The sequence below is a fragment of the Malania oleifera genome, chromosome 9 (assembly GCF_029873635.1).
Source record: "Malania oleifera isolate guangnan ecotype guangnan chromosome 9, ASM2987363v1, whole genome shotgun sequence".
Classification (NCBI taxonomy): Eukaryota; Viridiplantae; Streptophyta; class Magnoliopsida; order Santalales; family Ximeniaceae; genus Malania; species Malania oleifera.
In genome coordinates, this window is record NC_080425.1 from 16,403,200 (window position 1) to 16,422,382 (window position 19,183).

At 34.8% G+C, this 19,183-nt stretch overlaps 1 protein-coding gene across 1 annotated transcript; it reads left to right on the top strand.

Annotated features, from left to right (window-relative positions):
* Window positions 1-3,927: 3,927 nt before the first annotated feature.
* Window positions 3,928-16,753, top strand: LOC131163858 (uncharacterized). Its single transcript, XM_058120662.1, has 4 exons — window positions 3,928-4,345; window positions 4,433-4,559; window positions 15,538-15,724; window positions 16,217-16,753. The coding sequence occupies exons 1-4, from the start codon at window positions 4,133-4,135 to the stop codon at window positions 16,437-16,439; spliced, it is 750 nt and encodes a 249-aa protein (XP_057976645.1). The 5' UTR covers window positions 3,928-4,132; the 3' UTR covers window positions 16,440-16,753.
* The last annotated feature ends 2,430 nt before the right edge of the window (window positions 16,754-19,183 follow it).

Genomic DNA, 19,183 nt, shown 5'->3' on the forward strand with positions numbered 1-19,183 from the left:
CCATTTTTTGGTGTTCATATCTCTCCTTCAAGTTGTTTTAAATAACTAATGGGTCCTTAATAGTAAGGTACTCAATTTTCAATTCTTCGTGTAAATGGTGTCGAAGGAAAATCATTACTTTTGCGTGATCCTACAGGGATATTTGATTTCCTTCTTCAATTGTACTACCAATATTCATAGCATTAAGGTGAATTTCAGCATCAAGTACCCATGATAGATAATTTCTTCCATAAATATCAAGGGCAATGAATTCAAGTTTTGTGAGATTTGACATCATAAAGTTACTTTGAAAAACAAATAAAAATTCAAAGTTAGATAAATATAAAAATGTAAATGTTATTCTCACATATATTCCAACATAAAAAAATTTAGAGACATGTACTCAAGATAAGAGATATAGTTAAAACTAAAGTTATATAGATAACAAATGTTAAAAAAAAAAAATTCTTATCTTATAATAATACCAACGAAACTTAAAAGATTCTGTTATACCATTAGAGGTTTGATCGTACTGATAACAACAACAACAACAACAAAACCATGCCTTAGTCCCACTAAGTGGGGTCAGCTATATGAATCCTTTTCCGCCAATTTATGCGATCATGGACCATTTCTTTTGATAGATTCAAAGATATTAAATCCTTACTCACTATCTCCTCCCAAGTTATTTTAGGTCTACCCCTACCCCTTCTACTGCCCCCCACAATAACTAAGTCACTCTTCCTCACAGGTGCACTATAAGGCCTATGTTGCAAGTGTCCATACCATATGAGTCATCCCTCCCTTATCTTATCTTCTATAGGAACTACACCTAACTTACCACGAATATGTTCATTCCTTAATTTATCTTTCAATGTTATACCACTCATCCATCTAAGCATCCTCATCTCGGCAACTTTTACTTTTTGGATATTATGTTTCTTCGTCGCCCAACATTCTGATCCATATAGCATAGCTGGTCTTATAGCTGTCCTATAAAACTTTCCTTTCAATTTTAAGGGTATTCTACGATCACATAGAACACTTGAAGCACTTCTCCATTTTACCTAACCTGCTTTAACTCTATGCATTACATCATCTTCAATTTCTCCTTCAGCTTGCATAATAGATCCAAGGTATCGAAATCTACAAGTGCTATTTATTTCTTTATCATCAAGTTTAACTTTGTCTCCAATATTCCTCCTATCATTACTAAAATTACATTTCCTATATTCTGTTTTATTTCTACTTATCTTAAAGCCTCTAGATTCCAAAGCTTCTCTCCATAATTCTAACTTAGCCTCTACTCCATCCCTAGTTTCGTCAATTAATACAATATCATTTGCAAACAACATACACCATGGAACCTCCTTTTGAACACTCTTAGTCAATTGGTCCATCACTAAAGCAAAAAGATAAGGACTCAAAGCAAATCCTTGATGTACACGTATGGTAATTGGAAATTCTCTAGTTTCTCCATCTATAGTCTTTACACTAGTCATTACTCCATCGTACATATCCTTAATGATATCGGTATACCTACAACATACACCTTTTTTTTCTAAGACCCACCATAGAACTTCCCTAGGTATCCTATCATATGCTTTCTCAAGGTCAATAAATATCATATGCAAGTCCCTCTTCTTTTCCCTAAACTTTTCCATTAATCTTCTTAAAAGATAAATAGCTTCTGTGGTAAATCTCCCAAGCATAAAACCAAATTGATTTTCTGAGATCTTCGTTTCTAACCTTAATCTTTGTTCAACTACTCTTTCCCATAGTTTCATCGTATGACTCATAAGTTTAATTCCACGATAGTTATTACAATTTTGAATATCTCCTTTATTTTTGTATATAGGTATTAAAGTGCTTTTCCTCAATTCATCTGACATTTTCTTAGTTTTTACAATTGTATTAAATAAATTAGTTAACCATATAATTCCGTTATCACCCAAGCATTTCCAAACTTCAATTGGGATGTTATCCGGTCCCATAGCTTTCCCATTTTTCATTTTTTTTAGTGCAAACTTAACTTCGTTAACTCTAATTTTGCGAATAAATCTTATATTTTTAGTCTTTTCCTCATTTGACAATTCTAAATTTAAGCCTTCTATTTGGTTTTCATTAAACAACTTACTAAAGTAACTTCCTCATCTTTCTTTAATATCTTCGTCCTTAACCAAGACAATATCATCCTCACTTTTTATACATTTTACATTTCCTAAGTCCTTGTTCTTCCTTTCTCTAACTTTAGCAAGTTTAAATATATCTCTTTCCTCTTCTTTTGTACCTAATCTATCATACAAACTATTAAATGATCTATGTTTAGGTTCATTAACGGCTCTTTTTGCATCTTTTCTTGCCTCCTTATATTTTTCAAAGTTATCTCTGTTTCTACATTTTTACCACGTTTTATACCAAATTCTTTTTGTCTTTATGATTTTTTGTACATCTTTATCCCACCATCAACTTTCTTTGTTATTTGAGAATCTTCCCCTTGATTCGTTTAAAATCTCTTTTGTTATTTTTTAATAGAGCTAACTAATCTATTCCAAAGAGTATTTGAATCTATCCCATCCTCTAAGGTCCAATTCTCATCTTTGATCATTTTATCTTTAAATTTTATTATATTTTCTCCTTTTAGGTTCCACTATCTAGTTCTCCTACACTGGTTTATTTTATCATTTTTCTTCCATTTTCTAATGCATATATCTAATACTAACACTCTATGTTGTGTGGTTAGACTTTCACCTGGAATAACTTTACAATCCTTGCATGATAAACGATCTACCCTCCTAGTTAAAAAAAAATCTATTTGACTTCTATTTTGTCCACTTTTAAAGGTTATTAAGTGTTCTTCTCTCTTCTTAAAGCAAGTATTCATTATACTAAAATCATATGACATAGTAAAGTCTAAGATCATCTCCCCAGACTCATTTTTGTCTCCATATCCATATCTTCTATGTATCCTTTCATAATTTTTATTATCTCTTCCAACGTGTCCATTCAGATCTCCTCCTATAAATATTTTCTCAGTCCTGGTATGCCATGTATAATACTATCCATATCTTCTCAAAATTGTCTCTTAAGATTTTCTGCTAAGCCAACTTGAGGAGCATAAGCACTAATGATATTTATTATCTCTTGTCCTAATACCATTTTGATTTTTATAATTCTATCCCTTACTCTAGTTACATCTGCAACGCTATCTTTTAAGTTTTTGTCTATAATAATGCTTACTCCATGCTTATGTTTTTCTTTTCCAGTATACCAAAGTTTAAATCTTGATTTATCGATTTCTCTAGTTTTCTCCCCCACCCACTTAGTTTCTTGAAGGTAAATTATATTAATTTTTCTTCTAATCATTGTATCCACAATTTCCATGCTTTTACCCGTAAGTGTCCCTATATTCCAAGTTGCTAATCTAATCTTAGTTTCCTGAACTAACGTCTTTACCTGCCCATGTCCAGAATGATCTAGGAACCCTCGCATATTTAACATCGTACCCAGGCGCCGACACGGCGCGTCACTTCGGGGCGACAACCTAGCCCACCCTCGCCCACTTTTCGCTACACCCGGGTGGTTCAAGTGCAACGCGTCGCTCGTAGTGGATGCCCCAGCAAATATTCGGTAAGAATTCATATCATAGTGATCCGACAAATTTTACGTTGACTGTCAGCTACCTAACGCAACCCTCCTCTTTAACCCGGGCTTGGGACCGGCTGTGTGTGAAAAAATTAGGACATTAAGTGCATCACAGGCAGAATTGTTTGATCGTACTGATAACGTGTTATAAATTAAATAAAGAGAGAAATATAAAAAAATATTCAAGTAAAGAAATTTAAATTTATAGCGGTCTAGTTTTTAGGAACTAAATGTTGTTAATTATTTTTTTATGTATCTCAAAAATTAATTACATAATAAATCATCGTATTAAAGTTTTACAACATAATCAAAGTTATCAAACACGTATTTGGAGTGTTCTTCATTCACTTCTTGGTATCGCGCATTTTACAATTCGGAACCTTAACCAAACGAAACGTGCCGAAGTAACTTCATCAGCTGGGAGCTGGTCTGCTTGAGATTGTCGCCCATTTTCTCCCTTCGAGCCTTCCGTCTCTGGGTCAGGTTGCTACACTCCTCGTCGTGGACGATGAGCTTGGCACTCCTCCAAGGCTATTCTTCTGCAGAAGAAGAAGAAGAAGAAGAAGTAGAATATGATGATGATCAGTTTCAATACCAAAACTCGTCCGACAACGATGATTACGACGACGAAGGCGACATTCCGAAGAATCGCTCGATCCCCGACCCCAAGCCCGCCGCTGCTGAATCTCTTCTTCCCTCCGCACTTGATGCCTTTTCCGAAGTAACTCTTTCCTCTCTCTCTCTCTCTCTCTCTCTCTGTGCGCGCACGCACTGAAATTGCCTTGTGATTCTGTTATGGATATTGGAGATTGCAGGGCCGCCAGAATTTCTCAACAATTGTGTAGAAGAACATGCTTCAGCGAGAGAAAATGATAAGCCACGACGGTGGCACGGGAGCCGGAGGAGCAGGAAGGAGAGGAAAGATTTACCGGCCGGTGAGATTTTGACTTTGATGTCAATATTTTGCTTCCCCCCCCCCCCCCTTCTATTTGGATTCGTTGAAACTTGTAAGAAGTGGTTGTGCGTGTGTAGAGTCCCAGAGCTGCTTGAGTGTTTTGTTTGGCGTATGCTCTCGTGCGCATTTTTTCAATGGTTGGGAGTGTATGCTCTTTCAATCTCACAGCTTCCTTTATGTTTCCTTCGTGATAATCACAAGTGCCATGTTTGGTTGCTTAGAAAAGGACTTGGAATACCAAGAATAAAAATAACTATGCCTTTATTTCACTTGTACATCAACGGTGGAATGTAAGTTCTCCGACTCTCACAGCTTCCTTTGTGTTTCCTTTAAGATAACATTAATTTAAGTGCTAAGTTTGGCTGCTTAGAAAAGAAATTGGATTGTCAAAAAAAAAAATAAAAAAAAAAGAAAAAGAGCCTACACCTCTATGTCAACTATTCAAGGTTAGCTACATGGCCTAACCTTAATTAATTAACTAATCAATTTATTTGTTTTCAGTGATAGAATATAGATTGTCAGAGGCAGAACATAATTCTCCTCAGTGTAATTCTCTTTGTATTCCAGAGAATCGGGTCAGAAATCTTTCATGATTAATTTAATAAGAGTTTTGTTCCTTTTCATGGACGCATGGGCTTTTGCTCATCATGGGGGATTTGTTAGGAGCGGGATGCACACATATTCACAGGAAAGAAGATGTCTTAGTCCATGCATTAAGATGTGATTCAGTAATTGGCCTTGTGACGGAGGGCAACCTACATCATTTAGGTCGCCTGCATACTTATTTTAGGCACAGATTTTTATTTCTGTTGCATAATTTCCTGTTATGTTGGGGCTTTTTTATCATTTTATTTTTAATGTTACTGTGTTTAAGTTAGTTGCTGGTATAAGTATTTGGTTTGTAAGTTGTTTGAGATAGTTATTCAATCGACTCCCTCCCCCATCTCTCTCTCTCACAGCCGCTCCATCTCCTCTTGAATCTCTTCTACCCAATCTTAGAAGAGATTTGGATTTAATTTCCCATCATAGGTTTGCACATCTACCTTGATCCTCTTAGTAATATCACCAGAGACCTCCTAACCTTAGGGAAACGTGGTGTATGCCTAGGGTTAAGTTGGTACCCTACAATCTACATTGCTAAACTCTCAAAACTGCATTCCTCAAATCTAGACTCTAGGAACTCCTAGAGTTGGAAGAATGCCCTAGGCTGACCCTACTGAATATAGGGACTCATTAGGTGCCTAATTGATTGTTTTGGGTCATTTACTACATGGCCTTTACTGAACAACTTCAACACTCGTGCAAATTGTTTGGTTAGAAGTTCAAATTTTAGTTCTACTCTTGAAGTGTCTAATCAAATAGACAAAGATTGGGTATCAATTGATGCAATTTCAGTTGGGATGGTCTCAATGTTTTTGTTGGTGGCCATAGATAATGCAATATAGTACAATGATGTTGAAGAAGACTAAACTTGACTACAAGTGATATGAACCCTAAAGTTCTACAATGCAAACACGGTATCGGACAATGCACATGAGTTGACATGGCCCTACATAGTATGACAACAAGGGAGTACGGGTATGAACAAGGATTCAAGCAAGGAATGAACCAAAGGAACTCATACGAGAAAGGGTTCATTATTTTTTTTTCTTTTATTTTGTTAAAATGGTAACAAGAAACTTGGAATTATGCAAATTACTGGCATTCCTAATCATGTAAAAATTAATCAAGACAAATGGGGGAAATCTGGTTACCTCACAATACTCTAAAGCACAAATTGTAATGAGTCTTGAGCTCTTGAAATAGTCATGCAACTTCTCTAACTGACACCCAATTTATCAAATCCTGAGAAGACAGTGCACAAAATGCAGCAAATAGGTCTAGACACGCTGCTGGAAGAACTCAATTCATCCTCCAAAATATGAACAGGTATTGATCAATCAGTTGTTTATCAAACGACTTCAAAATCTCAAGAAAAGCCAAATTGATGAACTGAAATTTGCTCTAATACCAATTACTGATGGTTAGCCACCCTGTGCTGGGTACAGGAGTATTCAAAAAGACTTATTGGAATCTTAGAAACACCTTGAAAGAATTTGCTGTGTATCCATGGAAGGATCATAAGAAAGAACATTGGGAGAGGTTATAGCTAGTGTATTTGGGATAGTATCTCAGTGGATGGCAATTTGGATGCCGCCAAAGCCTGTTATTTTAAGGTGTGGAAAATTCTGTTGTGTGCTGCTGCTAGGAGCAAGAGGATGTGTCAGCTATGCTCCAACCCTTGTGCTCAGCCAGTTGGGGCATAATATTAATTCCTTGAGATTGTTTATTTATTAAATATTATGAGAAAGGCTATATAAAGGCTTGTTTTGTAACCATGAGAGGCATATTGCAATATTGAACATTTGGCCCTAATTTAGTTTTGTCTTCAATTTTTGCTTTCTCGTTTAATTTCCTCTATATTTTCCTATTATTTTCTTGTAATTTCCTACATCCTTCTCTTGGACTGATTGGTCAGTAATGCAAATGGGCTTCAAGGCCTGTGATGGAAATGTTTGGTATTTTTGGATTTTTGGGCAATCTTTAATTTATTATTTTTAGGATTTTTCTTATTATTGCAGCATTTTATAATAGGATTTAATAAGCTAATAATCTAGTAGATTATCTAGGGTCTTTATGATTATCTGATGATTTTATGATTTAAATATTTTACAAGTATATGTTGGTGTAATTTTTAGATTTGATAATTATATTTAAATAGTTAGGATTTGATATTAATTCCTAGAAATTCTATTGGAGTATTGAGCATTCAGCCCTAATTTTGTCTTCACTTTTATTCTCTCTTTTAATTTCCTGTGTGTTTTCCTATTATTTATCTTATTTTACTGCATCCTTCTCTTGCGCCAATCAGTAATGCATCAATTTGTTATCATAGCCTCATATTGATCCTCTTTTACTCCCATCATCAATCCACCATCCACCACTGCAAGCCCAACCATCAAACAAACATTTCTCAAGTCTACGGACCACAGCTGAAACCCTAGCCCATCATAATCACAACTGCAGCCACCACCCACAGCACCCAACTAGCACGTCTTCCTTATTGAGCAACTGAAGAACCAATCACCTGAATCCTTTCCCTTCATTCATGTGCCTACTGCAAGCTGCCTACAGTGCATCTCCAACATTGCCGATTTGTGGCTCTTCCATCTTCTGCACTACTGAATGTGAAAACTTCACAAATCCCTAGCCCACAGCCTTAATTTGATGGTCAATGCAGTTGTCATTGCCCCACTATCACTCTTGCATCCCTACCATCATCACCACCCAATCATTGCCAACAATCATGGTGATCAAGGAGCATTTGAATAGGTTCAGCAAGATGTTAATGAACTGAATGTCTGGAGGGATTTCCATGTCCTTTTCAAACAGAGAAATCTAGAATAACAATATTGCATCAAGAAAAAATCAGACATTAATGGTAAAATGATAGACATACTAGATGTTTAGATACTTGGATAAAAGGGGCAATAGTTACAGCCAAACGAACTACTCCATTGGCTACCGAGCATGGAAGCCAACCTAGTATAGTTAAATCTCACAACATGTTTGATAAAAAAAGTTAATTGCTAAAGAAGAGTTGAGGTATGTGGAGAGTTTACAGAGCTCGTGTCAAAACCAAAGCTGCAACCAATTGTATAAGCATCAGGTTTTGAGATAATAAAGAACAACAACAACAACAAGTCTTAAGTCCCATTAGGAGGGATTGGCTACATGAATCCTTTTTCGCCAATTCACCCAATCTAGAGCATTTTCCTCTATTTGATTAAGGGCTATTAAATCCTTCCTCACTACCTCATTCCAAGTAATTTTTGGCCTACCCCTACCCCTTTTCATGTCGAAAACCATAACTAACTCACTCCTTCTCATAGGTGCTCTACTAAGCCCACATTTTAAATGCATAAACCATCTAAGTCGCCCCTCCCTTATCTTGTTTTCAACCGGTTCTATACCTAAATTTTTGCGTATATGCTCATTACTTACTTTATCTTTTAATGTTAAACCACTCATCCACCTTAGCATACACATCTCAGCAACTTACATTCTTTGTATATGTTGTTTCTTAGTTCCCCAACATTCTAAACGATGAAACTTAGCTGGCTTTATAACTGTCTTATAAAACTTACTTTTTAATTTTAAGGGTATTCTATAATCGCACAAACACACTCCTCCATTTTACCCAACCTATCTTAATTTTATCTACTACATTTCCTTCAATTTCCCTTTCACCTTGCATAATAGATCCAATATATCTAAATCTCTCAATGCTATTAATGTCTTGATTATCCAGTTTAATCTTCTCTCTATTGCTACTCCTTACATTACTGAAATTACATTCCATATATTTAGTCTTATTCCTACTTATCCTAAACTCTTTAGACTCTAATGTGTCTCTCCAAAGTTTTAGCTTAGATTCCACTCCACTTCTACTATCATCAAGCAACACGATATCATCTGCAAACAACATACACCAAGGGATCTTATCAAGGATTTGAGACCATAAAGGGCATTCCAAACTTGACATATAAGCTCGAAGAATCCATAGAAGAACTCGAGGAGGTGGAAATTTCAATTAAGCCACCTATGGAGGGTAAGTCCATTGAGCTCAAGGCTAAAAAGACATGAGTGAGATCATGTATGTGGAATTTATCATTCTCAATAAGTTTGTTTTCAATGCCTTCGCCCACTCGCATTCATATTTATTTTTGAATCCTGTGGATTATCGTTCCATTGCAAGTTTGTTTGGTTGGTCAGTTCTTTGGGTCCTTCGTCCTTCAAATATTTCAAATTCAAGGTCAAACATTATGTTTCATTGGTTAGGATTTGATATTAATTCCTTAAGATTGTTTACTTATTTAGGATTCAAAGAAAGCTTATATAAAGGCTTATGTATAGCCATGAGAGGCAAATTTGGAATATTGAGCATTCAACTTTAATTAATTGTTGACTTCACTTATATGAAGGTTTAAACAACATGTACAAAAAGTAAGAGCTATTGAAATGCAAATGTTAAGGTGGATGAGTGGTATAACATTAAAAGATAAAGTAAGAAACAAGCATATATACAATAATTTAGGCATAGCACCGGTTGAAGATAAGATAAGGGAGGGGCAACTTAGATGGTTTGAGCATTTGAAACGCAGGCCTAGTACTCTAGTAGAGCACCCGTGAGGAGGAGTGAGTTAGTTATTGTTTCTGACATGAAAAGAGGTAAATAACTTAAAATGAGGTAGTGGTGAAGGATTTAATAGCCCTTAATCTAATAGAGGAAATGCTATCGATTGGATGAATTGGCGGAAAATGATTCATGTAGCCAACCCCACCTAGTGGGACTTAAGGCTTGTTGTTGTTGTTGTAGTAGCAGCCCTCTGTTTATTTTCCCATGATTTTATTTTATTTTCCTGCATCCTCACTTGTGCCAATCAGTCCTGCATCATTGTCCCTTGCATCCTCTTCATGGCCAGCAAAAGCTGTAGTAGAATGCTATAGATGCTAAAAATAAGTGTAGTTATGATATAGACAGCCACACTTTGTGCCAACACAATCTCTTGAGCTGACTCCTTTTCCACCATTATGATTACCTTGGCCTCCAAACCATGACGAACATCACCTGCAGTGCATTCTCCCCTGACTCAAAATGACCTTGACCTTCTATAAGGCCATGATCACCCCTCTTTCGCTCTTTCTCCTTATTCAGTTAAAGTTTCTGCATAAAGATGAGAGAAACCTCAGTCTAAGAAGGAAGACTTGGGCTCCTAATAACAAATAATTTGTGCCTGAATATGTTCAAAAACTTTCTTCTCCAACCCCTAAAAGGATCTGGCCACATTAAAATCATCGTATTGTTCAGTCATCTTTGAGACATGAGAAATAGGCTGAAACATGTTCAACTCCCCATAATTCTTGCACATTTCATTATAATATTCTTTGGGAGTCTTCCCTTTTTTATGTATTTGTACCCAAATACATCTTGTTAAGATGTGCCTGCACGCATTTTGCATACTTAATCCATATCATGTCACTACTAATAACCCCATACTATTCCCCAACATAGTGCAGATAGAACATCCTATTGCTCCCAATATAGACGCTGCAGGAGGTGCAGCGTTCATAAATAATATGCTTCAACTTAACCACCTAATAAGGCTTTTATCACCTGATATTTGTGTTGTGTGTACTCAGAGTTGTGAGCATTGCTCATTTTTTCTGCATTGCCCTTGCATTTGATGATTTACATTTTGCATTGTTGAGGAGTGTTGGGTGTGCCCAACTTCTCTAGGAGTTGTTTTTTTTATCAATTTTCACAGGTTTGGGCATAGGAAGGACTGCAGAGTTTAATGGTACTATGTTTTGTTTGCAATGGTGTGGTTTATCTGATTGCATAGGAATTTGGGTGTTCTTCTTTGTCTCACTCTCATCTCTGGTGACTAGTTCTGTTGCATGAGTATTTTTTACTCATTCAGTGTAACTGAATAAGTTTGATCTACTAAGCTTTTTTAATATTTTTTTCTATATTTTGTTTTTGATTTCTTTTTTTGGGTGCACTTCTTGTCCTCTGTCTGATATATTCTTTCTTTATCTCTTAAAAAAGTTAATTGTTTTTCCTGTTCATATAAATATATACAATATATGCACACACAAGTGTGCATGCATGCACACACACATGCACAGATTGTGTACACTGATGGAGGGAAGGTCATATGAAACTTAGTATACTCAGGTGAGTGTGTGATAATGGTGTTAGAGATAGTCCTGCCTGCGCCACTAGATTAGACAAACTGAACAACCACTTTTAACTTAGAAACACAACAAAACTAATGGCAGCACACCTCAAGAAAATCTCCCAAAATCACCATGACCTTGGATGGAGAACGCATATGATGTACTAATGATGATAACCTTAGGAATAGCCACCACATGATTACTGCTGTATTGTGGTGCATGAGCTTTGCTGGAGGGTGTCACTTGCTCAAGAGATGCAGATTATCAGGGCCTTTCTGTGGGGAGAGAGGCTGTTGAGGTTCTCATTTGCAGTTTGAATTAGTTTGTGGGCGTGAGATTATTCATGGTTTTAGCAAGATAGCTGGTTGTGAGGCGTTGGAATGACCTTTGTCTTGCTTCTTAGGTCTGTCATTTTTCAGGACCTGATTATTGAGGTGAGCAGGTATCCTACGGTCTGGAAGCGAGCCTATATGGTCACATTATTTATTTCTTCTCATTTTTCAGCAATATTCCTGGCCTTGTTTAAGACTTCTGAATCAAAGTGAAGAGATTATAAAATAAATGGAATTAGGAAAGGCTATATTATTTGTTGGTACATTCGTGAGGTCAGTATCATTGACATTTCTATTTAGCATTGATACCTCATGGGCAATGAAGATTTAGTTTGGTTAATTTATCTTTTCCATTAGATCGTAATGACTAAGAAGATACATCAAGAATGCAGGATATGTGCCTTTGGCATCTAGCTTATACATAAATGTAAATCCAATATTCAACACTGCACACACAATTGTTGTGTCAAACTCATAATTCATATCACATTACTTTGGGAGAGAGTGGGAAGACTCCAGTAGTGAACTGTGGGAAATCAATTTGGTTATTTTCAGAAGAATATTAAACTTGGGTGATTGATGGACAATTGGAGTGGAGAGAGGGAACACTAAATGTGTAGTTGTAATTTTGTATTTGTCCATTTAGGCGTGGCTTGTTTGGACACAGAAAATAGTTTTCATGGAAGTTATTGCCGTTGGAGATTATTTTGTGTAAAAAAATTTGGTGCTTTTGCTGACATTCAAAAATCATTATATATATATATTCTACTATGAAAAGAAGGACCCAGTTTTGTTTCTTAAACAATTAGAAGGTTAGACATCATAACTGGAAATGACAACTTTCACTGTGAAAGAGAAGTTATTTTTGACCATACAAAGGCATATAGTTGTTTACAATATATAATTATAAATACATGTGTGTGTGTGTGTGTTCTACTATGAATTAATCAATAGTTATTATTTTTGAAATGGAAAACATTTTCAGGAAAAATACTTCTGGTCCAACCTAATGGAGCCTTCGGAAAAGCATATGATATAGCAGGTAGGGAGATAAATTTTAGAAATAAAAGGGGCATTTGAAGATATATTTATTTGTTCAAGAACACATAAAATCGAGCAGTAATTACTGTGGAGGTGACACCAGTGTAGGCTTACTGAAAGGACTGGCATTGAATCCTTTTTTTTTTAAGGTAATAGAAATTTATTAGCACAACGAGGGTGTACAGAAGTTGAATATACAAACAACAAACAAAAGAAGAGCCCCAAACTCAATGGAACCATTTTCCATGAAGTTTGCAGCTTACATCTGTATTGGTAGTGTTCACAGTAAAATCAATTTTTATGGCAGTATTCTCAAAGAGGAGAGCATTTTGAGCCCTCCAAATATAGTAGATGACTGCATTCCAGAGAAGCTTTATGTCCTTGCTCTTTGCCTATAAGGAGGAGACGAAGTCAATTTCATCAGTCCAGTTCGTGGAGCTTTTAGGCATGTTCATGAAAGCAAAGGCCTTGCTGTATATGACTGGAGATCTCACAGCTGAACAATAAATGATATCCATCTTCAAGGGAGTTTCTAAAGAGGGCAAACAGTAGATTGGATTTTGTCCCACAAATGGAGTTTATCCAGAGTGTTTAACCTATTGAGAGTTGCCAACCAGTTATTAAAGGAGTGCTTTGGGATGTTTGAGCTAAACTAAATGCTGTTGTGCCAATTCACTTCAGAGTTTTTTTCTATTGTATAGTTCCAAGCAGATTTTAGGGAGAACTTCCCAGTGGAGGAACGAGCCCATCAGATGATATCTTCTTTTTCGAAGTTTGAATCCTGCACTTTTTAGCAATAATAAAATGAAAGCTTTTGTAATATTTATGATGTATTATCTGTTGTTTGTAGAAAATAGTTAATTTTTGAATCCTTATTTTATTTTTATTTATTTTTTATTTTTTGCAGTAATATGGATGAACACCTTTTGTAAGAGCTAAGATGTGCTATATATTGTTTGTAGACAATAGCTAACAAGATTGAGTTGGGTGCCAGTTCTTAGTCAACAGTCCTTTAAAAAATATTCAGATGAACTTTTCTGATATTGATGGGAATAGTTATTTTTGTGGCTTCTTTAATTTTGTGTTTCAACATTTTATTTTAATTTATTTGCTTACATTATGGGACTGCTTTATCTGAAGGCACATTAGTGCACGTAATGTAAATAGATTTGATCCTTATATTTATCTTGCTGTTTGGTCTGAACATAATTGTTTGTGAGTGGGTAGGCCCACCTTAGTTAATTTTATTAGCATGATAAATTTTGTAGCTGATGCAAGCTGAAGACATCATATAGAGAAATTTGCAATTATACCATTCACATTGCTGTAGTATGGTTACTGTTCTTGCTACTTTAGTGACCTAACTTCGTTAAGCTATTTAAGGGTATTGGAGTCTTATTCGTGATTATTTTGGACAGCTTGGATTAATTTAAATGGAAAGTTGTGATATATTGTTGCTAAAGTTTGTAAGGCTTGGTTGTATTATAAAAGTGGAAGTTTATGAGTCATCTCAATTAAAAAGCATATAGCAATATAGAAGTTTACTTTTCCAAAGAATTATAAAAAATTCAAGTTTTTTTTAGTTTTCCAATATTCATAATAAAAAGATACAAAATAAAGAGTTTGTCTAGTTGTGCAAAACAATTTTTTGCAATTTTTTATTTTTTATTTGTGGCTTCAAAATAATTATAAAAAATACAACTTGTTTTCCAATTTTCCAAAAAAGATTGTATGTGGAATCATGGATTTTGGGGCTTGAATTTAGATTTTTGTGAATTTGGAAGAAACTCAATACATAAACCATACAAGTCAAAGTCCAAGATTCAAATTTCTTGCTCCTATTTGCAAAGTAAGAGTTAGAAATTTAGAAAAAATAAAAAAAATAAAAATGTTTTCCAATTTTTCTCTATAAATTTAGAAAATTAGAAAACAAGGTGGCATTTTCGTAATTATTTGAAAGCTTAGAAATGAAAACTAATACTATTCCACAGCCAAATGTTGTCTAAACCTTTTATTGTTCTTCATTTATTTCATACGAATGTTGTAAAATTAAAAAAAGTTACAAACCTTTTTGTAATTTTTTGGAAAACTAAATGGAAAATAAAAACTATTTTCCACAACTAAATGGGTTCTACTTTTTGCTTTTAAGTTCTATAAAGAACTTAGGTTTTGGATGATTAAGAAACCAATAAGAGGAGGAGACCTTGGCAGAGAATAGAAGTAAATATGCCTCATTGCTATTATGATTGCATCTGTGGCAGTGCTTTTATTAACTTCTTGATGTATTTTTTAAGGTATTCAGAAATTGTAACCAAAATCGATTTGTACTTAGACTAGAATATGTTCCCCCACCCTTCTTGTCTAGATTTTTATGATTTTTGAAGAACAGGAAAACTTGATTTGTCTTGAACATCATGGATACCCTGGGCAGATCTGTTACACGTGTGTCTAATATGCATGAGATGGCTGCATGGCTTTAATCCTATGCCATGTTCTGAATTGAATATATCATTATCTGGATAATAATAATAATAAAGAGTGTTGTGCTTCTGTTTGGTCCATTTTCTCATTGTATTCAGATACTGATTTGTTAAAGGCAGTCAGAACATAGGAAATGACAAGTAGAAAAAAAGATATTTCACTTGCCAGGTTAGTTTTAGCTTGAAACTTCCAGCCATTTGTGTAATTGAATTAATCAATTGTCTTTTGGCTGCTCTTTGAGAATCGGGTACTACTGCAGCTACAATTATATGCATTCCACCTTTTTAAAAAAAATAAAGGATCATGCTGTACTGTTTATAGGTATCGTTATGGAGGCCAAAGCTCAATTAGTTGGAATCCATGAACGAGTTAGGAGCGATGTTGGGGGTAACGCTCGTTCAACAACAGGTCAATCTCAGAATGACTTTTCAAGCACATCGGAAGGAGTAGGCAAGCGTGTGGCAACAGCAACGAATCCTAAGGCAGAAGATGCTGCAGAACTTCTCAGGTATGTCCTGTTTACCTCCTCCGTGTTAACCCTTGGGCACAAGTTTGCTCATTTCCTTCAACACTTGTTGGTGTCGAACACATCAAGACAAACAGAGTTGGTCCTTTTTCCTTCCTAATACTATCTTTTCCTTCTTCTGAACTGCTGATTATCAGTAATAGTCCTCTGAAAATTTGCAGCATACTGGTTTTACCTAGGCTGCAACCAGCTGCATTTGATTCCAATCTCGACTCCTCTTTCTTACTTCATTTTTTTGCTAGTATTTTACTGGATTAGTATATTTTCATTATTTTGTTTGTAGTGGGTCTCACTAAAACTTTGGGATTTGACTTGTCATCAGTAGTTAGTAAACATTAAACATCCTCTCTCTCTCTCTTTCTCTCTCTCTCTCTCCTGTTTTCTTGTGCATGCATGCTTATGGTTTCTGTGTGATAGCTGTGCCATCGTCTTAACCATTTTTTTGTCATCTGAACCAAAGAGCTGTGTTTTTAGGATGTGCCTGCAGTGCGGAATACCCAAGACCTACTCCAGCGCACGAGGAATTGTATGCCCAGTATGTGGTGATCGCCCTCCTGTGGACATGAACAAACTGCAGGAAAAGAAGAAGGGTTCCACTATCAAAGAGAAGGAGAAGAGTAAGAGGATGAAGGGTCAATCATCTCATGCCAGTTGGAAAAGCGAAACAGAAATGCAGCTTCGCCAACAGTTTGATTAGCATTTTTCTGATGCAATATCTGAATATTTACTTGAAATGGGATGCGTGCTTTAGGAAAATTTTTTTTTTTTTTATAACCTAGAACTCCAACCTAGACAAGCCCTTTGGACTTACTCAGGTGGCACCAAACCGGGGATGAAAACATTGGATGGATTTAGAGGAGCACTTGATTGGATCTATTTTGGAGGATTTTAAAGGAGCATTTGAATGGATCTAGTTTAAAAGGCTGCAGATTATCAAATGTCGAATGCTGTAAACATATAAATGTGCAAGTACATAAAGTTTTAATTATCTAATTGGGGTGCATTAAATTATTTATGGCTTTTTTTTGGTTCCATTTTGGGGCCTCTGGGCATGAGTTAAAGTAGCTTATTTTTCATCCAAAAATTTGAACTTGGACACTCCGCTGGTACCAAAGTTTTTAGCTGATTCATGTGTGCTAGCTGCCAATAATGTCTCGAAGAAGAGGATTTTGCTATTTTTAGTTACAATGCTAAATAAAAGTTTATAAGAGTTTAAATTGTAGAGAATTTTGCCATAGAGGATTAGCACTCAAATTCAACCTTGGCTGGGAAAAACGAAAAATCTACTTCCATAGCATAACTAGTTGTAATGATATATTCCTATTCCCGAGAAAAAACTTTGTGATCAAGAGTTCAAATTTTGTTGAAATTTTTCTCACCCTAATCATAATCCCCATCTTCATCTTCTTCTTCTTCTTTTAATATTTTCGTTTTGAAATTGCTATCCAACACTTACTCAACTTCGCGTGTTGGGTGACTTGTTGCATATCACTATAGTATTCAGGTTTAATTTCAAATTGAAGAGCCAACGGTTATGTTTATCAGGTTGTATAAAAGCTAAGGTTCAGAGGATGTGCCATGTTGACCTCATCGTCAGCCCATCGATAAATTCCACGCCAGGACCTTGTTTTTGTTGGCATCAGCCAAGGCTAATAACCTCTAACACACTGATGATAAATGACAAACTTATAACAATAGAGATGAGAATAATTACTTACATGTGTGAATGGTTTTTTGTTTTATAAATAATACCCAAAAAAATCAAAGAGATGGGAGAAAAACAAGTTGCATTCATGGTAAGCCACTCATTACAAGGTAATGAACTTTAAAACAATATGGTAAAATACAAGAAGAAAAAATTGAGAAAATGAAGAACAAGGAGTACGAAAAGAGAAAAAGCATTATTATTGTAATTTAGTTCTTATTTTCTTCTTTTATTTGCCAAGGTGATTTGACGTTTGCAGGACAATATGATAGTAGGATTAGACAAGAAGTATGAAAATCAATGTTCGTAGTGAATGGTTACAAGTACTTGTTATCTTTTTCAATCTCCATGTGGTAGTTAAGAATACAAATAAAATATTAAAATATTAAAGAACTATTGTAATCAATAGATTAAATAAATATTTAATTATTTAGTAAGTTTAAATTATGTAAATTAAATATAAAAATATAAATATAAATACTAAATTAAGAAAATGGTAAAGAAAGATAAATAAGAACATAAAGAAGTTAATAGGTTTGACTCCTGCCTCTAATTTTTATTTGCACTTTTGGAACTTATATACATATCAAGTCTTTATGTGTATTACAATTTGAAAGAACTGTGGGGAGGTCATTTCATTTTTGAATTTGGTACAAAAAGGTTCAAGAGACAACAAAATAAAGAATACCCATGAGAAAGACTAACCCAATATATAGTGATCATGAAAGAATATAATTTTTTTGTTACTTGACCGACTACGAAGAGAGGCAAATACAATAAGCAAACGAATTAGTGAGCTTGATGAAGTAACAAATAATGCAAAAGTAGCTAAAGGGAAAGCAATAATCATGCTTTTAATCTTGTAAGCTATTAACAAACGAACTATACCATCTGGTTGCTCAATCATTCAAAAAAATTGTAATAGAATGCATCATTGAGGGATTTGACCATGAAATCAAGGGAATTTTACCTATAGATATACTATTCTACAGGCCCACACTCAATCTGTTTTTACAAATAATGATCGCATCAACTCATATAACCCTAAAATTAAAAAAAAAAAAAACTCATATGACCATGTTCAAATTACGGGAATAAAAAAGATAAAACTTTTCTTGTAGAGAGATGGTTAAATGATAGTTCTGGTCTTGAAAACTAGTGTAATTATTTGATTATTGAAGATTTGATCTCTCTGTTAAACAAGACAACTTAGAGATTGAAGTTATTATGTAACGCCCTGACCCTCTATGTGGGCTCAGAGTGCTACTAATTCATTCATTTACTTGATAATTCATATACTAATATCATGTACGCAACGAAAAATATAAATATAATCTCCACAAATATAATACCAGAGTTTACTATTCCTATCCATAATCCAAATTAACTATTCACCACTTATAATCACATATATACATGTTTCCAAAACATAATCTACAAATGCCAATATTCACAACTATTCACCTATCCGAAGACTTCAAAACATATAACATAAAATATACATCTCAAAATTAACATAAAAATATACCATTTTCTCTATCTATTTCCTAAAAATGCTATAAAATCTCGAGCTCTCTAAGCCCAATCTCGAGGAAATCTTAAAAAAGATAAATTTATGTTCGGGTGAGACATATCTCAGTAAGGGAAGAAACAATATATTAAAATAGCGTGTGGTTAGCATGGGTTTATATAACAACATAATATTTAACATTTGAAAATCGTTAACATAATTTCTG

Coding starts and splice junctions, on each gene's coding strand:
- LOC131163858 (XM_058120662.1), top strand. CDS start 4,133: ATGAGCTTGGCACTCCTCCAAGGCTATTCTTCTGCAGAAGAAGAAGAA. Junction 4,560..15,537: donor GAGGAAAGATTTACCGGCCG/GTGAGATTTTGA, acceptor TACTGTTTATAG/GTATCGTTATGGAGGCCAAA. Junction 15,725..16,216: donor GATGCTGCAGAACTTCTCAG/GTATGTCCTGTT, acceptor CTGTGTTTTTAG/GATGTGCCTGCAGTGCGGAA.